The sequence below is a fragment of the Sphaerodactylus townsendi genome, linkage group LG09 (assembly GCF_021028975.2).
Source record: "Sphaerodactylus townsendi isolate TG3544 linkage group LG09, MPM_Stown_v2.3, whole genome shotgun sequence".
NCBI lineage: Eukaryota > Metazoa > Chordata > Lepidosauria > Squamata > Sphaerodactylidae > Sphaerodactylus > Sphaerodactylus townsendi.
In genome coordinates, this window is record NC_059433.1 from 92165101 (window position 1) to 92192264 (window position 27164).

At 40.2% G+C, this 27164-nt stretch overlaps 1 protein-coding gene across 2 annotated transcripts in view; it reads right to left on the reverse strand.

The window, feature by feature from the left end:
- WWP1 (WW domain containing E3 ubiquitin protein ligase 1) overlaps positions 1-27164 on the reverse strand; it is a 62552-nt gene that overhangs the window by 16290 nt on the left and 19098 nt on the right. The window contains exons 2-15 of one of the 2 annotated variants that reach the window (XM_048507375.1): positions 26701-26791; positions 23125-23266; positions 19726-19850; positions 12966-13100; positions 12800-12863; positions 11166-11329; positions 9518-9857; positions 7007-7102; positions 5969-6143; positions 5443-5497; positions 4477-4561; positions 4203-4331; positions 1594-1666; positions 1443-1514 (exon numbers count right to left, since the gene is read on the reverse strand). In XM_048507375.1, the coding sequence (XP_048363332.1) occupies positions 1443-1514; positions 1594-1666; positions 4203-4331; positions 4477-4561; positions 5443-5497; positions 5969-6143; positions 7007-7102; positions 9518-9857; positions 11166-11329; positions 12800-12863; positions 12966-13100; positions 19726-19850; positions 23125-23266; positions 26701-26770 (1725 nt within the window). In that variant the 5' untranslated portion in view covers positions 26771-26791. Of the gene's footprint in view, positions 1-1442; positions 1515-1593; positions 1667-4202; positions 4332-4476; positions 4562-5442; positions 5498-5968; positions 6144-7006; positions 7103-9517; positions 9858-11165; positions 11330-12799; positions 12867-12965; positions 13101-19725; positions 19851-23124; positions 23267-26700; positions 26792-27164 lie in introns of both variants that reach the window. The other variant, XM_048507374.1, reaches the window with a different exon arrangement.

The window sequence follows — 27164 nt, forward strand, 5'->3', positions numbered from 1 at the left end:
AGAAAGTGTTACTGAATAATACAGGATAATTATGGAACAAATTGTTCAGTTTAGAAGCACCTTTATTTTACACACAGCTGCACTGAATTTTCACACTCTCTCACAAAATGTCATAGTAAATGAGGGAACTTCAACACCTTCCCATACACACACACCAAAACCACTTTCCAAGGCTATTAACTGTTACTTTATTCCTTCTCTAGTGCCATTTTCTTCTCATTCAACAAGTGGATCAACTCAGTGATGGACACAGTGAGTGAAATGCCATCGCTATGCTACAGCGCCAATCATATTTAGCTATATATTACTTTCACCTTCTGATACTATATTGTATAGTACACACATATACACATATTTAGCTATATATTACTGTTACCATAATAACACAGAATTCACGAAGGAAGTAACACAATACTCCTTCTTCCACAACATATTGAAATGAAGATTTTTTTTTACTGGACATAAGATAAAAAACAGGCCGCCTTGTTGCTGAATCAACTATGAGGATCTCTGTGTCTCCACACAGTGAGGGATCAAGGAAGTCACTTCTGCAACTCAGTATGCACAGGCACACAGAGCCACTTGATTATCTCAAAATGTGGGAATATGTTCCTCTCCTCCTTCCCCCATACCATGGGAAAACATTTTCACATTTACTTGTGTACCATTCAAAAGATATGACATGAGACGCTTTTTTTCTTAAAATAATAGTTCCAGAAAATAAGCTCTACCTTTTACCATAGAATTACTTATACACACCATAGACTAATGGAAAAACTACTTTACTACATTACTCTTTGTGTGAGAGTAAAAAAGGGACTAGCAGTCATATTGCAGCCACAAGTTCTGGTGGCAATTCCTGTCCAAAAAGCACAAGCCACTACAGTTCAGATCAGGACCGTGGCACAGGAGGAAGAGGTGCTCCTGCCTTTCCACAAGGCATACCATTTTAAATACTCAAAATAACATGGGGTGCATTATTCATTCTGCTGGGATGCTGCACATACTTTGTAATAAAAAATACCGACCGCTTTGCCCCCAGTTGTTTTGATTTGACAAGGGGACAGACACAAAATTCTATCAGAACTGGTTCTGGCAGCACTTTTTTACACAGGAGCTTCCAGAAAAAGCTGAAACCGCACTATGGCTCCAAATCCCAATGGAGAACATGTGTAAAAAGTAACATCTAATTTGGTAGTAAAATGTAGTAAGCGAAGATCTCATTGGCTGGATTCTGGGCAATATAGTATCAGAAGAAAACATTCTAAATAGTTTTACAGAAGGATTGCTCCAGAGAGAGGTAAAGAAGGAACCACTGGGCTAAGCTGACCCAAGAGAGAGGTAGATTTCCTAAAAGTTTTTACATAACCAAGCAAGCTTAAAAGCTCTTCAGATAGTGTTTCACTTTAGTGACCATTCTTGAAAGTAATAAAAATGGTTACCTGTTGGAAGGAATCTTCAAAGAGTGTTTGTCTGGATACATTGATCTTCACATGGCTTGGCAGAGCATTTGACTATAGACAAATAGGAAATTTATCAAACATATATTCAAAGAATATTAAAATTGACTTAAATTTATTATAATTACAGTACCTGACACAGGTAACGAAAATGAGCCAGTTTCCACCTAAAGCTGCGTTCGTAAGCAATTTGTGGCCCTTTATTTCTGTAAAGAAAGATATCAAAATGCATTAAGCAAAAAATACATTACAATTTCACAGCACTTTCAATGGCACACCAACAATCCCCAGATTTCAAAAGTTTTCATTCATCTTCAGAAATTATATTCTTTTCCTCCAAATCCTACAATGTTCCCCTCTGGCTTAAACTTTTATACTTTCTTTTCCAACTTCTGGGTTGACTTCCTCCACCATGCAGTGATCTGCTTCCCTCCTCACTATCACCTAACTTTTGTAGTGGTGACCGCTGCCACAAAGTCAAGCACCATTTGTTAGGGCAATTGAAAATGCTGCCTGAATACTAAGGTATTTTGTGATGTCTGTATTTGCATAGGCCTCAATTTTAATTTGGAAGGAAGGTTTATTCCAGATTCCCCCCCCCCCCCCCCCCCCCACAAATTGCAGCCAGGGCTGATCTAATTTTAAAGATGATTTATTATAATTTGGTTTTGCTTAATATCACAGCTGGCAGATCTTTAGCTTGCTGTTGACCTTTCATTACAACTCAAGCCCCACTCAGAGGCCTAGGATGTTGTAATCATGTGGATCATCAGGGCTGCCTTTTGAATCTGACAGATGTTGATTTTGTCAATTTGAAGGTGTTTCAGTGAAGCCCCACTGTTTTTAGAATGATGTCCAGGGTGCCATTTACCACTGGGACAACCTCAGCTGGTTTGTGCCATAGTCGCTGAATCTCTATCTTCAAATTGTGGTATTTAATGACCTTCTCATGCTCTTTTTCATTGACCCTGCTGTCACCAGATATTGCTATGTCGATGATGGTCACTTTCTTGTCCTTGATCACTGTGATGTCTGGTGTGTTATGTGCAGTGGTGGGATTCAAACAATTTAACAACCGGTTCTGGTGGTGGGATTCAAATAATTTAACAACTGGTTGTTTACAAGCACCATTTTAACAACCAGTTCTGCTGAAGTGATGCGAACCTGCTGAATCCCACCACTAGTTATGTGCCAACACTTTGTCCATTTGGATTCAAAAGTCTCACAAGATTTTGATCTTCTCATTTTCTGTGACATTCTCTGGATGATGTTCTCGCCAGTTTTTAGCTGTCCTGATGTTGTAATTCTTGCATAAATTCAGTGGATTATCTTGGCTACTGTGTACCCAGTCTATGTGATCTTTTTTGAAACAGCTGAGTACATGATCTACAGTTTCGTTGGCCTCCTTTGCATCATCTGAGGATTTGTCAATTCTGGCCTTGATCGTATTTGTCCTGTTTGTCTGCTCTTTAGAGGCTAAAATCAGTGATTCAGTTTCCAATTTTAGAGTTCCAATTGTTAACCACAGCTATATCTTTTCAATACAGTGGAACCTTGGTTTTCATTGCCTTCGGTTTTCATCGGTTTCAGTTTTCATCGATTTTTTCAATGAAAAATTTGTCTCAGTTTTCATCAGTTTGCCTTGGTTTTCATCGATTTGCAGTAAGGTGCAGGGGTTTGTGGAAAAATCACCCAGACAAAGCTGCTGCAGGCCGTGTCTGCAACTTGTTTAATGACAATGTCTTGCCCCATTTCAGACAAATCTTAAAGAGGCGTCAGAAACAGACCTCTTTAGACAGCTTTCTGGTGCGACATTGGTCCACTGGCTCTGAAGCTGGTTCTAGTGTTATTTTTATTACTGTTTTCAGCATCAAACACTATGTTTACTCACCAAAAATGTGTTTTTGATACGTTTTTGGAGTGCCTAGAACGGATTAATTGGATTTTCATTGATTCCTATGGAAAAGTTTGCCTCGGTTTTCATCGGTTTCGGTTTTCATCGATTTTTTTCGGACGGATTACCAACGAAAACCAAGGTTCCTCTGTATCTACCTTGTCCTTGATCTTCTCCAGAAACTGGCCATGTAATGCTTTGCTGTGCCAGCTTTCAGTACTCATTTTAGTCACATTTTTCTGTACTCCTGTTTGGTTCACAGACACCCCCTTGTCCCCTCATGGACACCCCTTGTAATGGGGAAGGGGCCTGCATGTTTCAATGATGTTGAGAGCTATACCGAGGTAGTGTATTCTACCAGAAGGGTCTCCCAAGCCAGACAGATCTCAACCAAGAAACTAGTCTAAGAGTGTCCACATGGACTTTTACTACAACTCAAGAGTAAAAAAAAGAGGCTACTTGAAGCAAATGTACGCATTGTGGAAACAACAATTTATTATTACTATTACCGTGTTTCCCTGAAAATAAGACAGGGTCTTATATTAATTTTTGCTCCAAAAGATGCATTAGGACTTATTTTCAGGGAATGTCTTATTTTTTTCCCCCATGATTTTGCAACCCCCCCCCCCAACGTGACCAGATCAGTTGCGCCGGGGAATCTGTAACTAGGGCTTATTTTTCGAGTAGGGCTTATATTTCAAGCATCCTCCAAAAATCCCGAAAAATCATCCTAGGGCTTATTTTCGGGGCAGGGCTTATTTTCAGGGAAACAGGGTATTATTTTTTTATAAACCTGCACAGGAGCCAGCCCTGACTATCAGAAATAAAGATAAGAACATTTTACTTACACAGTAGATTTACCAGTACGAGGATCATTGAAGGTAGTTGTCCGTGTGTTATGATCAACAAAATATTTAACACCTTCTCTGGTGTATCTAATTTCCCAGCCTTCAGGAAGGGGGTCTTCATTTTGTAAGCTACATGAAAAATGCAAAATACACTTTTAAAAAATCCAGTAATTTTCATCTAATTTAATTTTATTTCATTTAAATACATCGATGAAAAGCATGTACCCCCCCCCCCCCCCCAATGCCATTAAAGGTTAATGAATGGTAAACACACCCTTGGGTCCGTGGATCTTCCCACTGTGTTGTCTTTGTGTTGTGATTCACAAAATATACTCTATCATTTGAATCTACTCTCCTTTCTGAAATACAAAAACAAAGCAATTTCATTTATTAGATTTTATAGACCGCCCAACCCCCGAAGGGCTCTGGGCAGTGTACAAGAAACAATCAATACACAATAAAATACAAATTATGAACAAACATTAAAATCCCTTAAAACACAATAGCAGCGGTATCATAGAACCGATAATAATTCATATTAATCATTAATAATCAGTAGTAATCAATGGCTCCGATCCTAAGGCCGGGAGGGGACCAGCAATGCCAACAACAGAGATGGAATACAAGGCAGTGCCAGATATGGTATAAGGTGCAATACAGGGCATCAAGAGGGGGCAGGCAATCAGCGGCCAGTCTCCCTAAAAGCACGATGGAATAATTCAGTTTTACAAGCCCTGCATAGCAACTGCTTCAGTCTTTCATGTGCACGTTTGGGGCATACTCTTTTTCCTCTCCTTTTTTTGTTCTTCCAGGGAATGTTGGTCTAAACCATTAAACCTGAAGTTTACTAGTTTTCTTCAAGTTTGCTTCAACTCTGAAGTTTATTTTGCTCCAGGTTTGATTATTACCTTAGGTAACTCAGCATGGAAAAAAATCCTACATTGATTAGGGTATTTGCATAATCATGCAATACATAAAAAGCTCACCATAAGATAAGGGGACCCTCTGATTTTCTGTTGGTGAAATAAGAGAGGTTTTTTTTTCCAGTGTAAGAACTTCATCATTTTTAGCTGTGTTTCATTACATGGAGTTATAGTGACAAATAGCCATAGAATATTTGTGGGGATTTCTGGGTTGTTTTTTTTAAAAAAAACCAAATAAAGTGCCTGTACTTGCAATGTAAAACAGCAGTTAAAACAAACAATTCACCGGCTTCTGTTTCATTTATAGTATTTCTTACCCCAGCCTGGTGGTAAAGGACCAAGAGGATCATTTTCTGCACTCAACATCGAGGCCTAATGATGACAAATATATATATATTAATAAATCTGATGGAATTTAATTATTTTATTGTAAATACACAAGCCATTGGAAATTCCAAAAGCCACTGTTTCTTTAGATTAAAATGTTCTATACTACTACAGCATCTTCCATTGATACAAGCAGTCTTTTTATAATATAGCTTGACTATTTTATTGTTTGTACTAATTTTTAATTATGTTTTTATATGGTTTGTTATGAATAGGGTTTGGGGGGTTACTTAGGTCTTGGGTGTCTAAATGAGGGTAGGATACACCTTTAAAACAAAATAAATAATGACTGCATTATTAAAATAAACAGAGGCTACAAAATTGAAGCCATTACTGAACCTGCCTGAGTACCATTAAGATAACAATGTCTCAGTAATAAGCATTATGCAGAAATGGTAAGCAATATGCAACATGCCATCAGGGAAAAAAGGTAAATATTACATTTTGTAAATTTACCGAATAGAGGTATCGCTGGTTAAACTGTTGCATAGCTCCCTGAAGTTGATTTCGTTGAGACTGCCATTGTTCAAAGTTTCTGACTGATTCCATTGTTGGTCGCTGCCAAGTTGTTGTTCGCGTATTATGGTCCACATAATAAACTCTTCCACGATCATCAACTCTCCTTTCCCACCTATCCAACAAAAAGCAAACATTAATTTCTACCCAACCATTATACAAAAATAATTGTCTACAAGCAAATGAATTCCCTTCAGCAATATAATTTTGCTAAGTCTTTCCTCTGCAAAACCTGGAAGTACAGGCTATGGCACGGCTGTGCTGTGTTCTGCTTGGACCCCAGCGTGGAGGGGGCAGGGCGTTCCCCGGGCGAAGCAAACATTAATTGGCTCCCTCCCGAGGTTTAAGGTTGGCTGTGCGGCGCATCAGCCCTTAGATGTACGCCACCCTTTTGGTTAGTGAGAGATATCATCTGGTTGTGGAGTCGGAAGGATCAGATATATTAATGTTAACAAAATTGTGAAATTAGATTAAATACTCAATCCAAATGTGTCTTTACTACATTTCTTTACAGGGGAAAATAAGAAATGGGCACATCAATCAGTATTCATTTTTAGTAGCTCTGAGTTCTCTCCTATCTCAGCATGTAGTACAAGCCTCAGTGGACTTCATAGTTCTGTTAACACAAATAAAATTAATGAAAAAAAATCAAATGAGTATGGATGGATTTTATGCTGTCTGAAATCCATTTATATCTTTCTCCAGTCAACATTCAACAATTCTTTATCTTCCATCTAATACTAGGAACTTATGGAAATACATGATTTAAAAAATAACGTATGTACCACTGATAAAGATGCAAAAGCACTTGTTCAAATTGCAAAACAAACTGTTTAATTGTAACTTTTTTCTTATTTTTTTCTGCATGTGCCTTTTTGGGTTTTTTTTTCTTTGTTATATTTTGGTAATGTATAGTTAGTAAATAATTTTTTTAAAAAACCTTACCAAAGTCAAATCAATAAACAAGTTTTCAGTTACCCTGGCGGCAAAGGCTGTGGTCTTTCCCAAGTTGTCGTCCTGGTATTGTGATCAACATAATAGGTTCTACCATGAGGGTCCTTTCTCTGTTCCCATCTTTTAAAAAAATTAATAGAAAGCAATGTCAGTAGTTGAAATTTTCAGAGATCAAAGCTTATTTTTATACAAAAAAGAAAAACAGAAAATGTGGCTTTTATTTTCCTGTAAATCATTATGAGCTAAAATGTTATAGACAAAGTAGACTAAACATTTTAGGTGCTAATCGAAGATGAAGGAACTGATGAAAAGATTCTACAAGATGGAAAAGTTCAAGCTAATCAAGAAAAATGAGAGAATACTGAAACAATCAATGTCATATGTGAATAACTCTAGTATTTCAGCACTACAGCAAGTAACTAGTAGATATCAGAGTATACAATATTCAATTATATCACCTGAAGGAGATATTTTTTGAGTTCAAAATGTCCCATTTTCATTAATATAGATATATACTTCACTTCCTTATTTTTTTTGTATTCCATAAAACTGCTGATCTCAATTTCCTACCTAGATACAGGAAACAGATGATACTTAGATAATTGCTGAATGAATGTACAGGAGGAAGAGGCTGTATACCAGCTAATGGCAGTTTGATGGACAGAAAGAAGGTCTCCAGATCTAGCTTATCCTTTTAATCTAATCCAGTCCTATTTATTTATTACATGAATAACCCAACATTCCTCCAACGCAGGTGCCTTAAAAGATCTCCAATCCAAACACTGCTCAGACCTAAACATTTAGCAAGGTTGTTGTATCATGTGTCTTCTAACCAGAGTTTTAGAACCTCTGGTGTGGGCTCCTCATTATACAGTCCTCTTTTCCACATCCAGTAATGCTATCTATTGTGTTGGACTTGTGCCATCAGGCAAGAACTTCCAAGAGGAATTGAGATGCACATGTACTCTAGGATAGAACTAGATTATATGTCTGGCCATGAATCAAGTCTTGTTTTTTCTGAAGTCAGACAGGCGCTGAGGGGAAGTTCTTTCCCCAAGCACTGGAAAGACTGATGCAGATCAGAACCACAGCATGGAAGGACGAGGGTGTACAGACAACCAAAAGGGGGTGGGAGAATTCCCCTTTCACATGCTCCAAAACTGAGGAGTTATTCCCTCAGGAATGATTCCTTATGGACTTTAGGAATCTCTCTAATAATCAACACCAGAGCCTGTACCGCCTTACAGCTCCACAAAATTTTTTTTTTTAATTTAAAACTTCAAACTTCAGTAACATCAAACATTTCTTTGGTATGGTTGAGGAACACATAAACATACTAAAAAAACAGAAGTACGTATTGTCATTCAGACTGGTATTTAGGCTCTCAAATGATCCTATGACCAACAGTGAGGTGTTTGGGTCCCTGCCTGGAATCCCCGTGTTCACTGGCTTACACCAAGAAGGGTCACAGCTTCTCCCCAGGAAGCTGGTACTCCACTTCAAAACTGACCTGTCTCCCTCAGGCGCTTCCTTGCAATCATATCTATGAGACCACCCCTTTAGGGAAAGTAAACAAGCCCCAAGGACACATTCCTAAGGTCACCCTAATTTTATATATTCAGTCGCTCTAACAGGTTTTCGGGCTCAGACCCCTTTTCTGGAGTCTCCCTCACTCCAACTCTTTTCAGGAAAAAAAACCCTCCAGGACTCTAGCGGCCTCTTTTTCTCCTCTCAGGCAATTTCCCCCCAGACAATCAGGACCGGGCAGGACTTAACTCTTTCTGTGCTGTCCTATCACTGGAAACCACCTCCCCTATAGCGTTTGTTACAGAGGGCTTCTTGTTCTATCAATACATGATAGTTGATTTTCAAGTCACCACACATGTGAGGAGATGCTGCTAGTTCAGATACTAGGTTATACAGATAAACAAGAGCTACTGGATATATTAATTAATTTGAACTCTGTATTATTGTTTTCTGCCTAGCATTTTCTACCTGCATTTAAAGAGTCTGAAATATTTTGAGGTGGGTACATCTCAAGAAGTTCATCAAATTCAGGAAATTAACTGATTATCAAAATAAGTCCTTCATTTCTGACACCTTTCAAGATGAAAATTTCTATCAAAGCAAAATGTTTCAATTGAACAGTGAAAGCGTTATCTGAAGAAAACATACTTGTTCAAAAACTCAATGTGCACAGAAACAAATGCGTTGATTTCAGAAGCAACAGCTGTAGAGGAAAGAAAAGTGAGCGAGAAACCCCACTAGCAGCAAGTCTTCCCTTTTCTCCTTCAACAATAGTAACAGCTTCCATGCAGAATTGTTGCCACTGAAGAGGAAAAGCTACTATCCCTGCTCATCGATACAGCAGAGCTCATCATTTCATCGTGCTAAAAGTTATATTGGTCTTTATATACCATGATAAGTTACAACCTACTGACTTTAGTAGGCTAAAAACTAATGATATCTCCATATTTATGTGCTAATATTTGTTTACACAATGTAATATTACAAATGGAAATACATTCCACATACCCTGGAGGCAAAGGTTCTACACCGCTGTTAGCAGTCTGTTGCCTAACAGCTTCCCCAGATGCGTTTGAAGAATCCCTTGGTTTGGCTGCTTCTGCAACTGTGTTGTTTCTCAGATTGGAAGATGCAAGGTCTGTGGGAACAACAGTTTCATTTCCAGCAGAAACACTGGGGGCAGAAGTAGATGTGCTGCTTTCAGAGGTATTAATAGCTTCTGTTGCTGAAGGAGGTTCTGTAGTAGTGGTAGTGCAATCTGCAGATGTAGAGGATACTTCTGCAGAATCCATAAAAGTTTCAGATGCTGAGCCATTATCAGCTTCCATCATGGATGGCTCGCAATTAACTGGGAAATGAGAGGGAGGAGATAATGGTTTACAAGGAGTACTTTCTGTACAATTTGAAAAATCTGGATAAAGACCAGGTATATCAATAAAGGGAAGGAAGGCAGCATGGTACTGCACAATCTTGTTAGATTTCAGAAGCTAAGAATGGTGGGTACTTGAAAGGTGGACCACCAAGGAAGACTCTGCAGAGGAAGGCAATGGCAAACCAGCTCTGCTTCTGACTTGCCTTGAAAGTCTCTTGTTGGGATCACTGTTGGCTGTGACTTGATGACTACTTTATACACACACACACCCCAATAAAAATTCAAAGACTATACTGTAATATTCTGCTTACAATTTAGTAAAAGGAGCATTTAGAAGTCAAGTGTGGAAAATAACTGAGGTCAATATTTTTATGGAGAAATTCTCCCAAGCTTTTCACTCAATTCTTCATCAACACTGCATGAATGTCTTCTCCCATTCAGAAATCACAGTTGAGTACATTATATATTAATTAAGTAATAGTCACAGAAACTCAGATGATAATGATATGATAATGATATCTTGCAAGTTGCAATTAAAATATTGAGTATTTATTACCTAAGACATATTAAAAATTGAGGTAGAGGTAATACCTAAAAAAGAAAGTGTGCTAACCTTGACTGTCACTGTGAAAAGTAGAGAATAAAGCAAATAAACAAACAAACTATAAAACTTATTGTACAGTGAAACTGTCTGAAGGTACTTTACTCCTAAGCAGTATGAATACTTTAGTTGCATATAAATATTGTTTTAATCACAAAAAAATTAATAGTACATTCTTCTCTTCGTAAACTATCTGGAGTACAAGAAAGAAAACTGTTTTATCTAAATTGCTTAAACAGTCTCCTTTTAAGATCAAGCAATGTTGTTATAAGTCACCTTGTGTCCCACTCAAGGGAGAAAAATGTAGGCTGCCAACATTTTGAATGCACAGATCAATTTTCCTTTAACAGATTGCTATCTCAGAATTCTTCAAACTTCACTATATAACTGTAATTATACATACAGGCAGGTATCAAAGAACCATAAGAAGGCACTCTGAGGATTTCCTTATCACCCCCACTGCAGTCTTTCCTGCCTTCCCAAAGTCAAGAGATACTTTACAAGTGGGAGATGAAGCCAGAATAAAGTAACCTTCATACTGAGCTCATGAAACGAGATGCTTTAAAATCTCAACTACAAAAATAAACCTATAACCAATTACTGAAATTAATCTGGATTACTTGTAAAAATAACATTAACAAAAATGTTTACTAGATTTATTTTCCAACTGTTTTTCCTCTTACCAATGTTGTTGCCAGGTTGGGTTGTTATAGGTTGTGGTGATGGTGTATTTTTGGGTCCGGCTGCAACATGAGAAGGCGATGGTGTACTATCTGCACTGTCTCCATTAACCACATGTGTAGGGAATGGGTTCTGTACTACAGAACTTGATGACTGATTGTCTATTCTATTAGAAATATCAAAGGCAGAATTATTATCAAAACAAATATTTTCAGATTAGAACTTCCTCTTAAAACTTACACAATTATCATAAAGGTTCAGACAAAAAGACATCAAATGACAATCAATCTGAATTGCACCAGTTCTCTGCTTATTAATTTTTAACAACAGCATACACATAACACAAGTCAATGAATTTCCAAAATTTACATTTGAGTGTTCATTTAATGGATCTCATCACTTCTTCTTCCCACTTGGGGCAATTACAATGAATTTCCATAGTGATCCATACTTTTATTTTTAAGAAGTTTCTATCAGTTTTTGTTATCAACTTCTACTGTAATGGCAAACATTTTCTATCACTGTAAATTTTGGATGGCAGCTGATCATTCTGAATGAAGATAAACTAGCTCCTGTTCTGCCATCTTAGTGATGAAATACTTTTATGTAGTACATTTCTGATTACAGTAGTAAGCTTCTCCCATTCAACCGCAGTAGAAGAGGATAATTCTTAACTTGCTCCACTCAGTGCTGTGCCTGATTGAAAAATAAAACCTATATCCTCATGCTGGTAACAATCAGATCGACTTTATCTGACATGAAGAACAAAGGTTCTCCTGTGTGGACGAAAAGGCACTTAATAAGGTACTTTAATAGGGCCAGTTCGTTCAACACCAGCAATTCAAGACACAAAAATCCTTAACTGATTTACAATTAAGACAAGTAGCAGAAAGGGGCTGATCCTTGAGTACTTTACTGCTAGGTAAGTGTAAATATATTTCCCAGAGCAAATTATCTAAAAGGATAAAAATGGTATTCTACACCAAGGACAAAATGTGTGAACATGGGAATTAGGAATGTGCATTAAGTTGTTAAATCTTGGAAAGCAGTTTAGGTTTGATAAGAAATTATTTCAATTTTGCCAAAAGTTTCCAATTTCTATTGGAAAAAACAAAACAAGGAAAAAGGGGGTTTTTTCTCCATGGTTTTAAAATGTCCAGAAATTTCATATTTGAATCCAAAAGAGGGTGCCATACAGTGCAGTGAGCTGAAAGGATAAGTGAACACAGCAGGAATTGTCTCACCATACCCTTCCACAAATGGAATGTACTGTGCAAATACATTACATTCATATAAAGGGAGGACAATTTCCAGCAAATCTGCATGGCATTCTGTTCAAGAAAGTCCCTCCCAAATCACAGCAGTGGCATTTCAAGTGACACAGGAGACCACTGAGAGAGGAGGAAGAAGGTGAAAAATAGCTTCCCCCCCCCCCAAGCATCTATGTCAATGTAACTAAATACAATACAACATTTGTGAAGCTTATTCCAACCATATCCTTAACCAAATACAAGTGAGAAAACTTCTCAGTTTAGCTCTGAAACACACAATCTGATACTCTCTAATACCAATTCAATTTAGCTCTTTAAAGGGGCAATTACATCATTACCATTGTTTCATGTAAAAGAAATCTGACCTGGAAGTGATTCTTGTAGATGTCTCTCTGTTTTCTCGTAAAGCATCACCATTTTGCTGGACTTCTACTAAACAGTAAGATAAAATTAGATTTTTCCCCTCCTTGATATTCCAAGATATAATAATAAAGGTATTTTTCCATGTTCATTTTTCCCACTTTAACTTACTGGTTAGTGAACTGCAGTTCGTAAGTGATTCTGAGTCAAGAACCAAACCATCAAGCACAATTATCAGTTCTCCTGTCTGTACCAAGCCACTCTTGTTTTCCAATGAGAGTTTCAGTTGTTCTTTGACACTTTCTACTAAAGAAAAACACGTATAAAATCAGCCAATGGATAGTTTTAAAACAGATCTATGCTAATATTTTAAAATACCTGTTTTAGTCAGTTTACCATTCAGTTCTGTAATCTGTGGATCTATATATGACTGCACTACTGTGATGACTCACATCCATGGTTATAGATAAAATGAAATGTATACTCTCTTCCTGTACTTACTCAGTTATAGATCCTGGCTATATAAGTTGAATTAAAGTACCCTATATATGGAAATGTGCACTCAAAAGTATCACTGAATTGTTACAAAGGAACAGCAGAAAAGTTTTCAAGCAAGAGAAAAGGATCCATTGGATACTCACCGTGAAGGGTCTTTCTACTGTAGGTAAGTGGGGCATCTTGTGTGGGTGTGATCTCGACCAATTGCAGAGAGGCAGGAAATGATGAAATTCTTCCATGTACTTCCTGTGAGGTCTTGGGGTCACCTTCTTCAGTACCCCCGCCTGGCATAGTAGTATAGCACTTAAGTAACAGGAACATATAACCAAAAACACGGAAGGAAAAAACAACGGCTCGGCAATAACTAGGATCACTAGAACAGTGACAACAACAACGACAACCCTAAACGTTGAACAGTCTGAAAACATGAATTTAGTTGATAACTGAGAGAGTAACATCGGGAAACAAATGGAACTAGGGAGGGCCAAGATGCCCCACTTACCTACAGTAGAAAGACCCTTCATGGTGAGTATCCAATGGATCCTTCTACTGTAGGAGTGGGGCATCTTGTGTGGGACCTCCCCGAGCAGTGTCCCGAATTCGGGTGGGTTTCATTAGTCCCCGATGATACTTTCCAGTACCCTTTTGCCAAAGGCTGATTCTGCCGAGGCCAGGGACCGAATTTTATAATGACGTATGAAGGTGGAAATGGAAGACCAGGTGGCAGCTTTGCAGATGTCTTCCACCGATGCATGATTTCCTCGAAGGCTGCGCTGGTCGCAGCATTGCGAACTGAATGAGCTGTGACTCCCTGAGGGACCGTAAGTCAGAAGCTTTGTATGCTTCGCATATACAGGCTTTCAGGGTACTACTGATTGCTGCCTTGGACATTTGCGCTCCCAAGTTGGGCGGCTAATGTTGATGAACGTACTCTCTGATTTGGCGTAACTCCTCCGCTCTTATTATGTATGCTTTTAAGGCCCGTCGCGCGTCCAATGTGTGCCACGCATTTCTCTTTGGGATGAGAGGGGTTTGGCATGAAGTTGGGAACGACGATCTCCTGGCGACGTGGAAAGGGGAGTTAACCTTCGGAATGAAAGTTGGATCTGTACGAAGACATACTCTCTATCCTTATGGAACACGCAGAATTTTGAGTTTATTGAAAGGGCGCGAAGTTCAGCCACTCTTCTGGCCGATGTTATTGCAATTAAGAATAACGCTTTCATTCTTACCCATTTGATGTGTACAGTTTGAATGGGTTCAACGGGACCTAGTGAGTGCCGACAGGACAGCTGCTCAGGCGCCAAGAGGGGAACCTGTGGACTACCGCGAGGTTGGGACAATTTTACCCCTCTTAGGAAGTTCAGAACGTCCGGATGTCTGGTGACGAGTGGCGCGCCCACAAAAAGGATGACGGTAGCAAGAGCTGGCAAAAGTCTGCATAAGGCGGAACACGCGTGTCCCATTAAGAAGCCCTGTTGCAGGAACTCCAAGATAACGGGTGATGGATGGTTCCGATGGGGGTCGGTCGCTTACATGGCACCACCTGACGTAGGCCTTCCATGAACAGCGTTGTAGATATTGACCGGTCGACCTGGGCGCCTGGCTGTTAAGATTGTAGATGTGACTTCTTCCGAGTACCCCTTTATCCTGAGGTTTGCCCGCTCAAGAGCCATGCCGTCAGCTTGAACCAAGCGGGATCGATGTATGATGGGGCCCTGCGTCAGGAAGTCGAAAGTGATTGGCAGAGTCAGTGGTTCTGCGATGGCCAGTTCCAGGATGGTGGTGAACCAGGGTCTCCTGGGCCATCTGGGGCTACAAGGATCACCAAGGTGCCTTCTCGATATGATCCTGCGCAGGAGCCGAGGGATCAGGGAAAAGGAGGGAATGCATAGAGAAGATTTGGAGGCCATATCGCGTTCAGGGCGGCCCGCTGCTACTGCCTGTGGATGGTAGTGTCGGGTCATGAACTTTGGAAGTTGATGGTTCTTCTGAGAGGCGAACAGATCTACCTCCGGAGTGCCGAAGGTGTTGCATATCTTGAAGAAGACATGTGGATCGAGTCGCCATTCGGTTTCTAAGAGCAGATTCTGTCTGCTGAGCCAATCCGCCTCTAGATTCTGGACTCCTCTGATGTGTAGGGCTTCTAGCTGCATACCAAGTTCTCTCGCCCATTGGAGGATTTTTGTTGCTTCCGAAAGTGGAGCCTTGCTGATCTGGAGCCGCCCTGGTTGTTGATGTACATCTTCGCAACATTGTCTGTTCTTATGATGACATGTTGGTGACGAATTTGTGGCCGGAAATGTTGAAGGGCAAGGAAGAGCCGAGTTTCCAACACATTGATGTGGGAGCCGAGATTCTTCCGGAGACCAAGTTCCCTGGACATACATTGGACTGAGTGTGGCCCCCAGCCCTGAAGGCTGGCGCCTGTGAAGTCTTGAGCTTGATGAGCATGTAGATAACGTTTTCCCCGTCTGAGGTTGGAGCGGTTCGTCCACCAGAGAAGTCTGAGACGGACTCTTGGGGGGATGGTCAATTCTCTGTCTTTCTTGGCAATAATGTCCAGCTGGTATGCACGGAGGAATCGTTGGAGCCGGTCTTGCGTGAAAACGCGCCCACTGGGTCAGGTCGATTACTGGAGATGAAGGTTCCCAGCAGACTTGCCAGTTTTAGCAACGACGATGTTCTGTTGGACATGACCAGTCATGTCGCTTTCCTGATTCTTTCTACCTTCTCTTCTGGTATGAAAAGGGAGTCTTGTACCGTGTCCAGCACTGCTCTAGGTGTTCTAGCTGTGTGGAGGGAATGAAAGAACTTTTTTCTTTGTTTACGATAAAGCCATGCTGTGCTAGTGTTTCTTGGACTACCTCGATGTCGGCGATGGCCTTGGGGACGGAGCGCGAGCGAATCAGCAGATCGTCGAGGTAGGGGTAGACATGTATCCCCTGTTCCCTCAGCATGATGACTGGGGCCAGTAGTACCTTGGAGAAGGTTCTTGGAGCCGTGGCTAGTCCGAATGGCAATGTCTTGAATTGGTAATGTTGATCCTGAATGGCGAATCTCAGGAACTTTCTGTGAGATTTGTGAATAGGGATGTGTAAATAGGCTTCGGTCAGGTCTAACGAAGTCAGCAGATCTTGGTGGCGGAGAGTTGCCGTGATAGACCGAAGGGTTTCCATCCTGAATTTGGGGACCCGAATGAATTTGTTGATGCGCTTCAGGTTGAGGATTGCTCTCCAGTCCCCATTTCTTTTGGGGACTGTAAAGAAATGTGAATATGTCCCTGAGAAACGTTCCGCTGTCGGTACAGGTTCGATGGCTTGGATCTTGGTTAGGTGGGAAACCGCCTCCAGAGTTCTGCTGGCTTTGGCCGGATCCTTTGAGAGCGGCGAAATGAACAGGTGGTGATGTGGAATAACGTTGAATTCTATCACATAACCTGTGGAGATGACTTCCTTTGTCCACCTGTCCACATGGTTTCCCTGCCAACGGTGCTGAAAGTGTTGGAGACGGCCTCCCACCGGGATGCTTTGATCGTCATTGCTTGTTCTTATTGGAGTTGAAGGACTTGCCCGGCTTGTTGTATTGTTTGAAGGACTGTTTGTAGTTCCGAAAGGAATGTTGATTCTGCCAGTGTGGTCTTTGCCCGTCTTGTTGCGTGCGGGGTAAGGATTTGTGGGACCGGAAGGTAAACTTGCTGTTGGTAGAGGACCTGTCGGGTGCCCGGACAGATTTTGGCATCGTCTTTTTGTTGTCCTTGGTTTGGACAAGGACTTCGTCAATTCTTTGCCAAACAGGGCCCCTCCATAGTATGAATAACCAGCCACTACGTGTTTAGATTGTATGTCCGCTTGCCATGGGCGAATCCAGGCGCTAGATCTTGCTATCATGTTAGAGGCTAAGGATCTCGCTACCAGTGACATGGCGTCGAAGGTGGCATCTGCTATGAAGGAATTGGCAGAAAGGACCCTTTTGATGCCTTCTCTGATGCCTTTTGCTTCGACTGGAATCATCTCCAGGAGACGTTTGAGCCACACCATGGAGGCTCTGGCCACTGTGGAGGAGGGCGTAAGAGTTTTGATGGCTGCCGCCAACCACTCATGGGATCTACGCGCTGCTTCGGACCTCCTATCAAGTGGGTCCTTGATATTGCCCTCCCCCTCTTTGGCTACCAGTGCCCCGGAATGTAGGATGGACACAGGGGCATCAACTGGAGGATTCTGGAGGAGGACGTGAAACTGCTGAGGCATCAGATATTTTTTTCTTAAAATTAGGGGGCAAGCCCTTGTGGGCAGTGGGATTGAGCCATTCCCTATGAATCCTTTTAACAAAGCATTCAGGAACAGGGAAATACTTGTCGCCCTCCCTATCAGCGGAAGTAGGATGATGTGCCTTTTGGATAGCCCTTGATTGGCTTGTTGGAAGCGTTAATGGAAGGCTGGGGAATTTGTTCTTCCGCGTCCTCAGGGTCGCTGAAGTCCAGAGCGGAGATAGTTTTAGAAATTAAGGATTGGATTTCTTCCAGTTTAAAGAACTGTATGGATTGTTCTACAGCTGGCTCAGGGTTTCCTCTGTGTCAGAGAATTTTTCTCTCCCCATCAGAGCCGTCTAAACTGGATAATTCTTCTTCCTCCTCATTAGGTAGGGCTAAGGGGTCCCTTCTGTAGGAGCCGGAGTCCTCTCGGTGGGGACTGCGGATCTATGGGACCGAGTAGAGGAGCCGGGCATTAGCTGTTCTTGATCTCTTGCATCAAGAGCTTTGTCTATCTCCCTTCTAAGGAACTCAGCGAAAACTGCAGGGGGCGCGTTCATCCAGGAGGAGGCTGGAGGTAACTGCCCAGTGTTAGAATCTCCCCGGCTTCAGGATCCTGTGGGTCTTGCCTGTTAGGGGCACAGGAAGAACCAGTTGATCGGGGCCCGCTTGAGGTGTAGCAGGACTGCTCCGAGGCCCTGGGAAGGCCGGAGGAGTCGGGCTATGGAGTCTCCGTTAAGGACGCACTCCTGGGAAGGCGCTAGACTCCCGGCCGCTTTAGTCTTTTTTTTTTTCTTGGCGGGTTGGGATGACCGCGCGATGCCTCGAGGCGCCAGATTTTCCAGCGCTCGCGCTGCGGCCCGCTTGAGTGGAGCTTCTCCCCCCTTCCTTATGGCCGCCTGACTTTGCGGAGCGTGTGCGCTCCGCCGCGGAGCCAACAAAGGTTTCGCGTTCAGGCGAAAAGGACCTCACGTCCATGATTAACTGTCTATTTGCCAACGTTCTATTTGCCAAGGGGTGGGGGAGGGGTGGGTGGGAAGGAAAGCGGTTGCTTTCAGCGGCGGCTAGATTACTCTTCCCCAAGCTGGATCGCGCTTACTCACCCCTCTAAGGACTTCAGACAAACACAGACTGACACAAACAGACTACGAATAGGGTTTTTTGCCAGAGCCAAAAAACGCGTCTGCTCTCTGCAGAGGCAGGAAAATACTGAAGAAGGTGACCCCAAGACCTCACAGGAAGTACATGGAAGAATTTCATCATTTCCTGCCTCTCTGCAATTGGTCGAGATCACACCCACACAAGATGCCCCACTCCTACAGTAGAAAGCATCAGGTATAGAGATAAGCACAGAACTAAAATTTGAGCAGATAATACATCTCAGCAGTTCATCCAAGATTGCAAAAAGCGATTTAGCAGCCCCAGTGCTTCCACCATAAAAAGAGCATCAGAAAGTTTTGGTAGGGCTCTCCCATTATGAAGCTCAATAATTTAACTTATGAATTTCCTGCCTCACACAAAAAATGTCAACAGTCAAGGTACACAAGAGGAAAATGCTGACTAATTCCTTTGTTAGAGTTCACACAGATGGGAAAGGGGGACAAGATGAAGGCACTTGATGTGAGTGGCTGAGATGCTTAATATCGGCAAAAACCTCTGCTCTTGTTTGTGGGAGTAGGAAGTCTTTGCTAGTGTCTGCACTCATTTGGGAATTTGTCAATGGACAGAACCAATATTGTTGGCTGCTATGCTCTTTAAATTTTAGTAATTATTACATGACAATTAAAAAAAATATACATATACCACCTTTCTTTGTGGTTTAAGGCATCTTACAATAATAGTTAAAATTATCTCCATCTAAAACCAAAACATAAAATGCCCAACAAGAAAAATACAGCAAGTAGTCTCTAACATGTTCAGAAAGATTAATATTTTGTAATGATGAAATCAGAACCTTTCCAGCTTTGTACATGCAATATAATATAGCATTTTCAAAATGAAAAAAGCACATAATCAGAATAACATTACTTTCAGACACTGCACTAGTACAAAGAGGAAAGCTACCTTATGGGAAATGAACAAATTACAACAAGTTAAACACAAAAGTACAATACATATTAAGGTAACATTCCTTATACAATATAGATTAACTAACAAAATACAAGTAAATGTGTAACTTACATCTTCTATTATGTATTTCCAAGGTTTGTTTAAGATCCACAGTGGCTTTTCCTAATAAAGCATCAGCTTTTAAAGTGTGATGACTCCATACTCTAAATTCCAAAGTGGTCTGTGGAGTCACATTCCTGTACACAACAAACAAATTTAATTCCCTTTTCCTAATTAGAAATATGAAGCACACTATAGTTCATCTTACCATATTTAATATGCAAAATAAAATAGCTAGGCATAGCAGCTATCTTTGATGTAGTAAGAAAACAGTGCGATCCCAATCTACAGTATCAAGTGATCTTAACACGCATCAGCATTTACTGATCTTCTGTCTACCAACCATGTGCATTTATCTGGTGCTTCTTTCAACAGGATGAAGTGAACACGGCATATTTTCACTCCAGTGAAAGTGTATAATTTGCCACAGATGTGCCAGAAATACAGGAACATTTGTGGATTTTGACGAAAATCCTCATTACAGGGAGAAACGTGGAAGATGTGTGGAAGAAAAAAACCCAAACTGATTCCCATGCCTGTGGATCTACTACCAAGAAAATCAAGAGTAAGCAGAGCATGCAGAAAAGCCCACAAATAAGCTGCATATGTTAGCTCCTAAATTTATCAATCATCAGCCTACAAAGAATAAAGTCAATCAAGAATCATAGCCAGAAATCTATTGCTGTGGGCACTGAGGACATACTGGAAGAGATGCATTATCACAAAGACAGCAAAAATCTTATACTTCTTGTAGTCCAACAATCTCACTATCTGATAGTAGCAAATTTTCCTTTCTGAAGAAGTGCTAATGCAAGTACTAGTGGTCCAACTCCAAATTTTTATACACAAAATCAATTATCTAGACTAGGGTGCACAACTGTAGCTGGGCTAAACTAGACCCTGACTAAAGTGAAACAGACTCTACCCCACAGGATATCTGAGTTGTGCAACCCTCATTCACACAGGATTAATATGTTTACATTTTAATATTGGATAGAGAAGGATACCTCTGAGCATGCAGAGAATGCCTTACTTATTACTGGGTAATTACAACCTACTCCTTATGGATCTATGGTGGTACTTTGCTTATGAAATGGCCTGCTTCTTTTCTCACCCACTTTAGCCAGCAATATAAGGTTACATTATTCAGGTAGGCTGATTTGGTTATACTAGAATGTTAATGAACTAATGTGTCAAGTTCCCAGTTGGCTTTAATTATTGTTCTTGGGGTTTAAAATTTCTTCCCAATGAAGACATTGACTTGAGACTGCTATAACAATCACAATAGCCTGTTTTGCCCAGATGGCTTGGGAAGAAGGGCTTCTTTTACAAGACATCCAGTCTTCTACATGTAGCTGCCCTAGAAGAAATAATCACTTCCCAGCTGAGGTGTTGTGGGTGTCACAGCAATCACAACACTTCATCTGAGTACCAAGGTAAACCTGGGTGTTTCATAGAAAAAAAGCTTGTTCCACAAATGACTTTCCCACTGAACCAATCTAGCATGCTAGAATTGCAACACCAGAGAACATTTCTCAGTTCAGTTGCAACCACAGAGAACATTTCTCAGTTCAGCTGAGAAATGTAACAGAGTGCAGATTATGGATCCTTGGTAGCATATTCTAGAGAACACCCCCAGGACCATCATATGTTTGTACTCTCGATACTGATCTATTTCAAATCTGGCTTCCAGTCTAATTCTGAAATTGACAGAAAGTATTACACTCTGGGTTCTTCTGGACCTTTCAGCCATTTGATACTACTGCCCATAGTATTCTTCTAGATTGCCTGGGGAAGTTGGAGTTGGAGGAACTCTACTTCAGTTGTTTTACTCATGCCTAAAGGTATTCATGGGAACTGCTATTTGACACCATGGCATCCATATGTTATAGTTCACAGCACCCTATCATGGCCTGTAAAAGTTTCAATAACTATAAAAAGCCATCCAGAAAATGCAGTGGGAGACATGTCCAACCTCTCTAATCTAGAAGTGGCTGAAGAAACCTTGAATAGATACCAGGAGTCAATAATAGACTGGAGGAGAGATAATATAATAAGGTTTAATCTAGATAAGAGAGAAGTATACTGGATGTGGTTAATTAGAGCATGAAGGTAGTGTTTAACTAGTATATTCCACCTTGAAGATCAGGTGAGACTGCATTCCCTCTTAAAGGTCAGATTTGTAACCTGAGGATAATTTTAGACCCAACTTTGCATATGGATATTCAAGTGACATCTTTTGCACCAGCTGAACCCTTTTCTGGGAAAGGACAATATAGAACTTGATTACTACAGTATGTGATATGGTACTGAGAGGTATTTGGAAATAATAATTGTTTCGAAATATGGCAAGCTGTTATTGAGTCTCATTACAATATCTATATCAAACCAACTGAAAATTCTACAGTAGCTTCCACTTTTTTTAATGCAAATCAGGGAGTTCACTTTGACCCCAAAAGCCTGTTCAGGACTTAAGTTTTTTTTTCCAAAACCTTTTCCAGTTGCACTGCCTTGATAGGTTAAGAAGATGGCTACCAGGAGAAAAGTGCTTTTTCCAGCATGGCAGTCCAATTTTGGAGCTCCTTTCTTCAGGAAATTCATCTGTACCACTATAATCTTCTGGATGCCATGCAAAGTCAACTTTGAGCATGCAACTAATAATAACTTTGAAAATGGTAACAAACGTTGAAAGAGAAAAGCTATTTATTTTTAGCCTATGCTTCAATATATTTAATTTAATAACGTTACCAAAAATATAAGTATCTCTTCCACTCTTTTGACATCACTGGAAGCAGTTATTTCTATCATGTTACTACTTTAAAAAAAAACAGAAATTAAACCTAAAAAGGGCTGCCAAGCCCTTGCAGTTCTGCTATTATCACACTACAGCAGCGGTTCTCAACCTGTTGGTCGCGACCCCTTTAGAGTTCGAATGACCCTTTCATAGGGGTCGCCTAAGATTCTCTGCATCAGTGTTCTCCATCTGTAAAATGGATAAATGTTAGGGTTGGGGGTCACCACAACATGAGGAACTGTATTAAAGGGTCGCAGCATTAGGAAGGTTGAGAACCACTGCACTACAGTTTGAAGCTATACAGTTCACATATTTATATTCAAGTAATTTACATCAAATGATAAAAACTTCTAAAATTTAAATTAAAATGAATACATACTGTTTATACACAAGTTCCATTTTACTAATGTTTTGTCTCAGATATAATTTAACATGTTCACAGGTATTAAGTGTGTCAGATCACTTAAGCATATTTATGATGGTGAGGAACAGGTGACTGGCTTACTTACCAATGCTACACTTGCTGCATAATGAGTCCCACTGCACAATCATTTCACTGCAAACTCTCAGTGGAAAAAAGAAGTTTTGAATTTAAGTTTAAATAAAATGCTACTTACACAGTCAACCGTTCATCCCATTTTGGATTTGACGAACTGTTAGATTTAGATGTTTTCTTAACTTCGCTATCTGCTACTAGTTCTGTATAGATGGCAGTTCCACCAAACCAGTTCTTTTTTCTCTTCAGTTTGGCACTAGAAACTAACAAGAATATTTATCATAGCTACTGGAAAAACAGCACTATTATTTCACAATAATAAAGTTAACAAGGTTTGCTTTTTCAGCTTCTGCTGAAAAGAATCTAGCTTCTCAGTTCAAAAAGAGCCACAGCAGATCTACAAGCAAGTACAAAGAAGGGAGCTGCATCACATATAATAAGGAGAAGAAGAATAGAATTGTTATAATTATTTATTGGATTTCTACGCCACTCCTCCCCTTTTGAGCTCAGGGCAGCTCACATCGCAATACCATAATATAAAAATCTAAATACAATATAAATTTTAACAATAAAACCAATAGCAATAAATACATCTAATAGTAACAACAACAAAATGGTGTTTTCCATGCATTCCACCCCTTAAGGATTAATAATGGTAAAACGGTGGAAAGAGGGAGGAAAAGCGAGGAAGGGCAAAGCAACACTTAGTATTTTGTGATATGTATTCCTAGGTGAATACTGAAGTCATTTTTCTCTTAAATAAACCAGCTATATTCTACTTATTTATGGAAATTTGGTAATTGGACACATCACACAAGTAGCAGTTCAGTGAAAATGTCTGACTCAGTGCAACAAGAAAAAGTCTTCATCTTTCACCCTTACGGCTTTTCTTTTTATAGTTTTCAATGTATCACTTAATTTTCCAGACACATCAGACATGCCTCCAACAGTGAAATGTCACAAAACTGCAATTCCAGCAGTTTAGATTGATTTTCTACATGCAAAGAATGTCAAAAGTTTAAGTCCATGGAGACAATACCTACAATAGGTTTTTCAGTTTTATTAGGTTTATACATAATATTAATATATATGACTGACAGCCCCATTTAAGGGGGGGCTGAATCCACTCGTGGGAGCAGCTGGGCGACCACGCCGATGGATTCACCCTCTCCAAGGTACTTGTCCCAGTGGAGGGGTGAAACTTCCTTGGTACAGTGGAGTTTGCATTTGAGTCTCCCAAAGCCTAGTCTAACAATCTAATCATTGCTCTAATCCTCTCTTGTGATTTGTTGTGCCTCTCCCCAAGATAACTAAGATTTGCTGCTTTTTAAATGTCTGACCATTCCCATTTGAGTTCCATAGAACAATATCACATTGTCTTCAGTAAAGGCCATACAACATTCTATACTTTTAAACAGCTTCACTTTGTTAAATGTAACTTCTGCTGAGGAAAGAGGCTGAAAAAGCTCTCCAAGATTATGCATAATTACTAGTCTAGCTAAGAGCTAAGGCACTTTTATAGGTCACCTTATCCTGTTAATGCAAACATTTACATTTTTCATTTCTAGAAGCCTATAAATAAAATTATCTTTTTGGTGATCAATCTTTGGAGAGATTATATACCGTATATACTCGAGTATAAGGGACTTAGCACTTTATGGTTTTGATAAATGTAAATATTGGTAATGAAGAGAAAATTCACTTCAATTTTATGTGAGGAATACATTTGTGTAAATAGAGAAAGTCTTCCATTTTAAGCATTATATTGAAGATTCACAGCTTTTTAATGAGAAACTAGCGGGGCCCGGCCACGCATTGCTGTGGCTTATTGTGGTGAAATGGGAAAGGAACAGTAGCAGCAAATCAATTGCAGAGGCCAGCAGTACGTGCTCATGCAAACACGCAGCCTGACACTGTGCGATGTCATTGATGTGTGCGCCCACATTCCTTGGGGGGGGGGGGGAATGGAAAGGTGCTGGGGATGTCAGAGCACATGTCTGATCTACAAAATCTAAATGACAGGTGTCATATGACCACCTCTGTATGACAGCCTCTTTCTGGAGCTAATTGGAAAGGTTTTCTGATTGGTGGATGAAATGCATATAATGCAGCAGTGTGCTATGCACTGTGAGACTCTTGTCTTCTAGCCGTCTGGCGAAGCACTTTGACAGAGAGAGCAACATTGCTGTGAACCTAATAAAGAAGGACCGCTTCTGGGAAGCTGATATAGCTGTGTGCGTCTCAGTTCCTGCTGTGTGTTCCAGTGTGAGTGTTGCGCAAACTCTGCTATCTGGGGAGTGAATCCCGCTTCAGTACTGCACCCCTTAACAGGGACCCCTGTCTCTCTCCCTTGCATGCCACCCCTCACTGTCTCCCCTCTCTCACTTCTCTTCCCTTGTATGCCTCCCCCTCCGTCCCTTTCCTCTCCCTCCCTCTCTTCCCTTGCATGCCACCCCTCCCTCTCCCTCCCTTCCCTCTCCCTCGTGTGTATGTCTTTCACTTCCACAGGAGTTACTGCCTATGTACTGTTTCCACTGCTCATATCTGGCCATCTGAGCAAACATTCTAAGCAGCACGAACATTCTAAGCGTGACAGTTACACACAGGCAGCTGCATGTCCTTCACCATGGAGAGCCAGGAAAAAGGCGTTTTACCTGGGCCAGGTGTGAAATTTCAGGTATGTGAACATCTAAAAACACTCTCGCCTGGCTGACTATAGTGGCTGGGAATTTTCAGAGGAATTGGCCCAGCAGTTACTGAGGTATACTGTCATCAACAAAAACACTGTTAGCTTTTTATATATATAGATAGCAGATTATAAAGTTATTCAAATTAACCCTGCATTCCAAAGAAATCAGACCTTTTAACAAATTGTCTGTTATAAAGGGGATAATTCTGACCCTGTATATCATTACTGTAAAATACAGTCTTTATTACATGTTATTTTCTTACCAATCTATTTTATCTTTCTGATTTATTTACAATTTACGCTTTATATCTGTTACAGCCAATAACTAAACAATCTGTAATAATAATATATAATAAATTATCAGTGTAGCAGACCCTAAAAGACCATTTGTGAGAGAAAACAAAACATTATTGAAAAATTTAATTATGTTTTTAAAAAGAAACAAACACAGAGAGTGGTCAAACATTATGTTTTTACTTTTCTTGCTATTATGAAAGTTCTATTCTTTTCAGTGTATATGGCATGGACATATAACTGTATCCAGTATATTGACATTTCCAAGTTATTTTAAGAAACTGAATTGGTTGAGGAACAAAAATAAAATAAAATACCTTAGATTAATTTCAAAAGGAAGAATCTGTCTCTCAACCCCAGGAAAGAAAGGAAAATTGTGGCCACACTTCATTAAGGTTACCTACATTAAGTATTACCTACATGCTTCTTCAAAGACCACCCCTCGCCCAAACAATCTCACAACTCTCTCTCTTTGCCCACATTGCTATCTAAATACATAAAGACTAGGCAATTTGCTGAGATGTCTGGATGTAATTCCTATTTTCCATTTGAAGGGTAGATTTGGCACAGGAAAAGGATGTGCTGCAAGCTAGGAGATGTAGTTCAGCCACTAGATGCCCGAGAACAATTTTTAGGAATGTAGATAACCACTTTTTTTTTAACTAAACAGGGCAGGATATAAATTACATGTATTTTGTGCAAATTTTTACTTACTGGTTACTTGCATTTGTAGTCTTCCATTACAATTATTACTGATTCCAGATCTTGGGGAGGCTGTAGCCATGTCAGTGGCAGCAGCTTCAGCCTATTTTTTGGGGAAAATGAAATATTTGAATATGTATGCATGCCAGTAATTTAACTGAGAAGCATCTAGTACAATATAGTATTTATAACCAATTAAACAAGTATAGGCAACAACTAACCACCAGCATTCCAACACTGGCACAGTTTATTAACAAATAAGATTTCAAAATGTTCTGGAAACACTAAAATACGTTTAACATTACACTGTACTGTATTTTTATAGCCAATCTTGAGAATCAGTTCAAAATATTGACTAGTCATCAAAAATATACCTGATCACCTGCCATACCAATCCATTATTAATGCTGCATGCATTAATCATGATCCCCATCATTCTGACCATTTCACGGGAAGGTGTTCTTCTCCATTTCCCA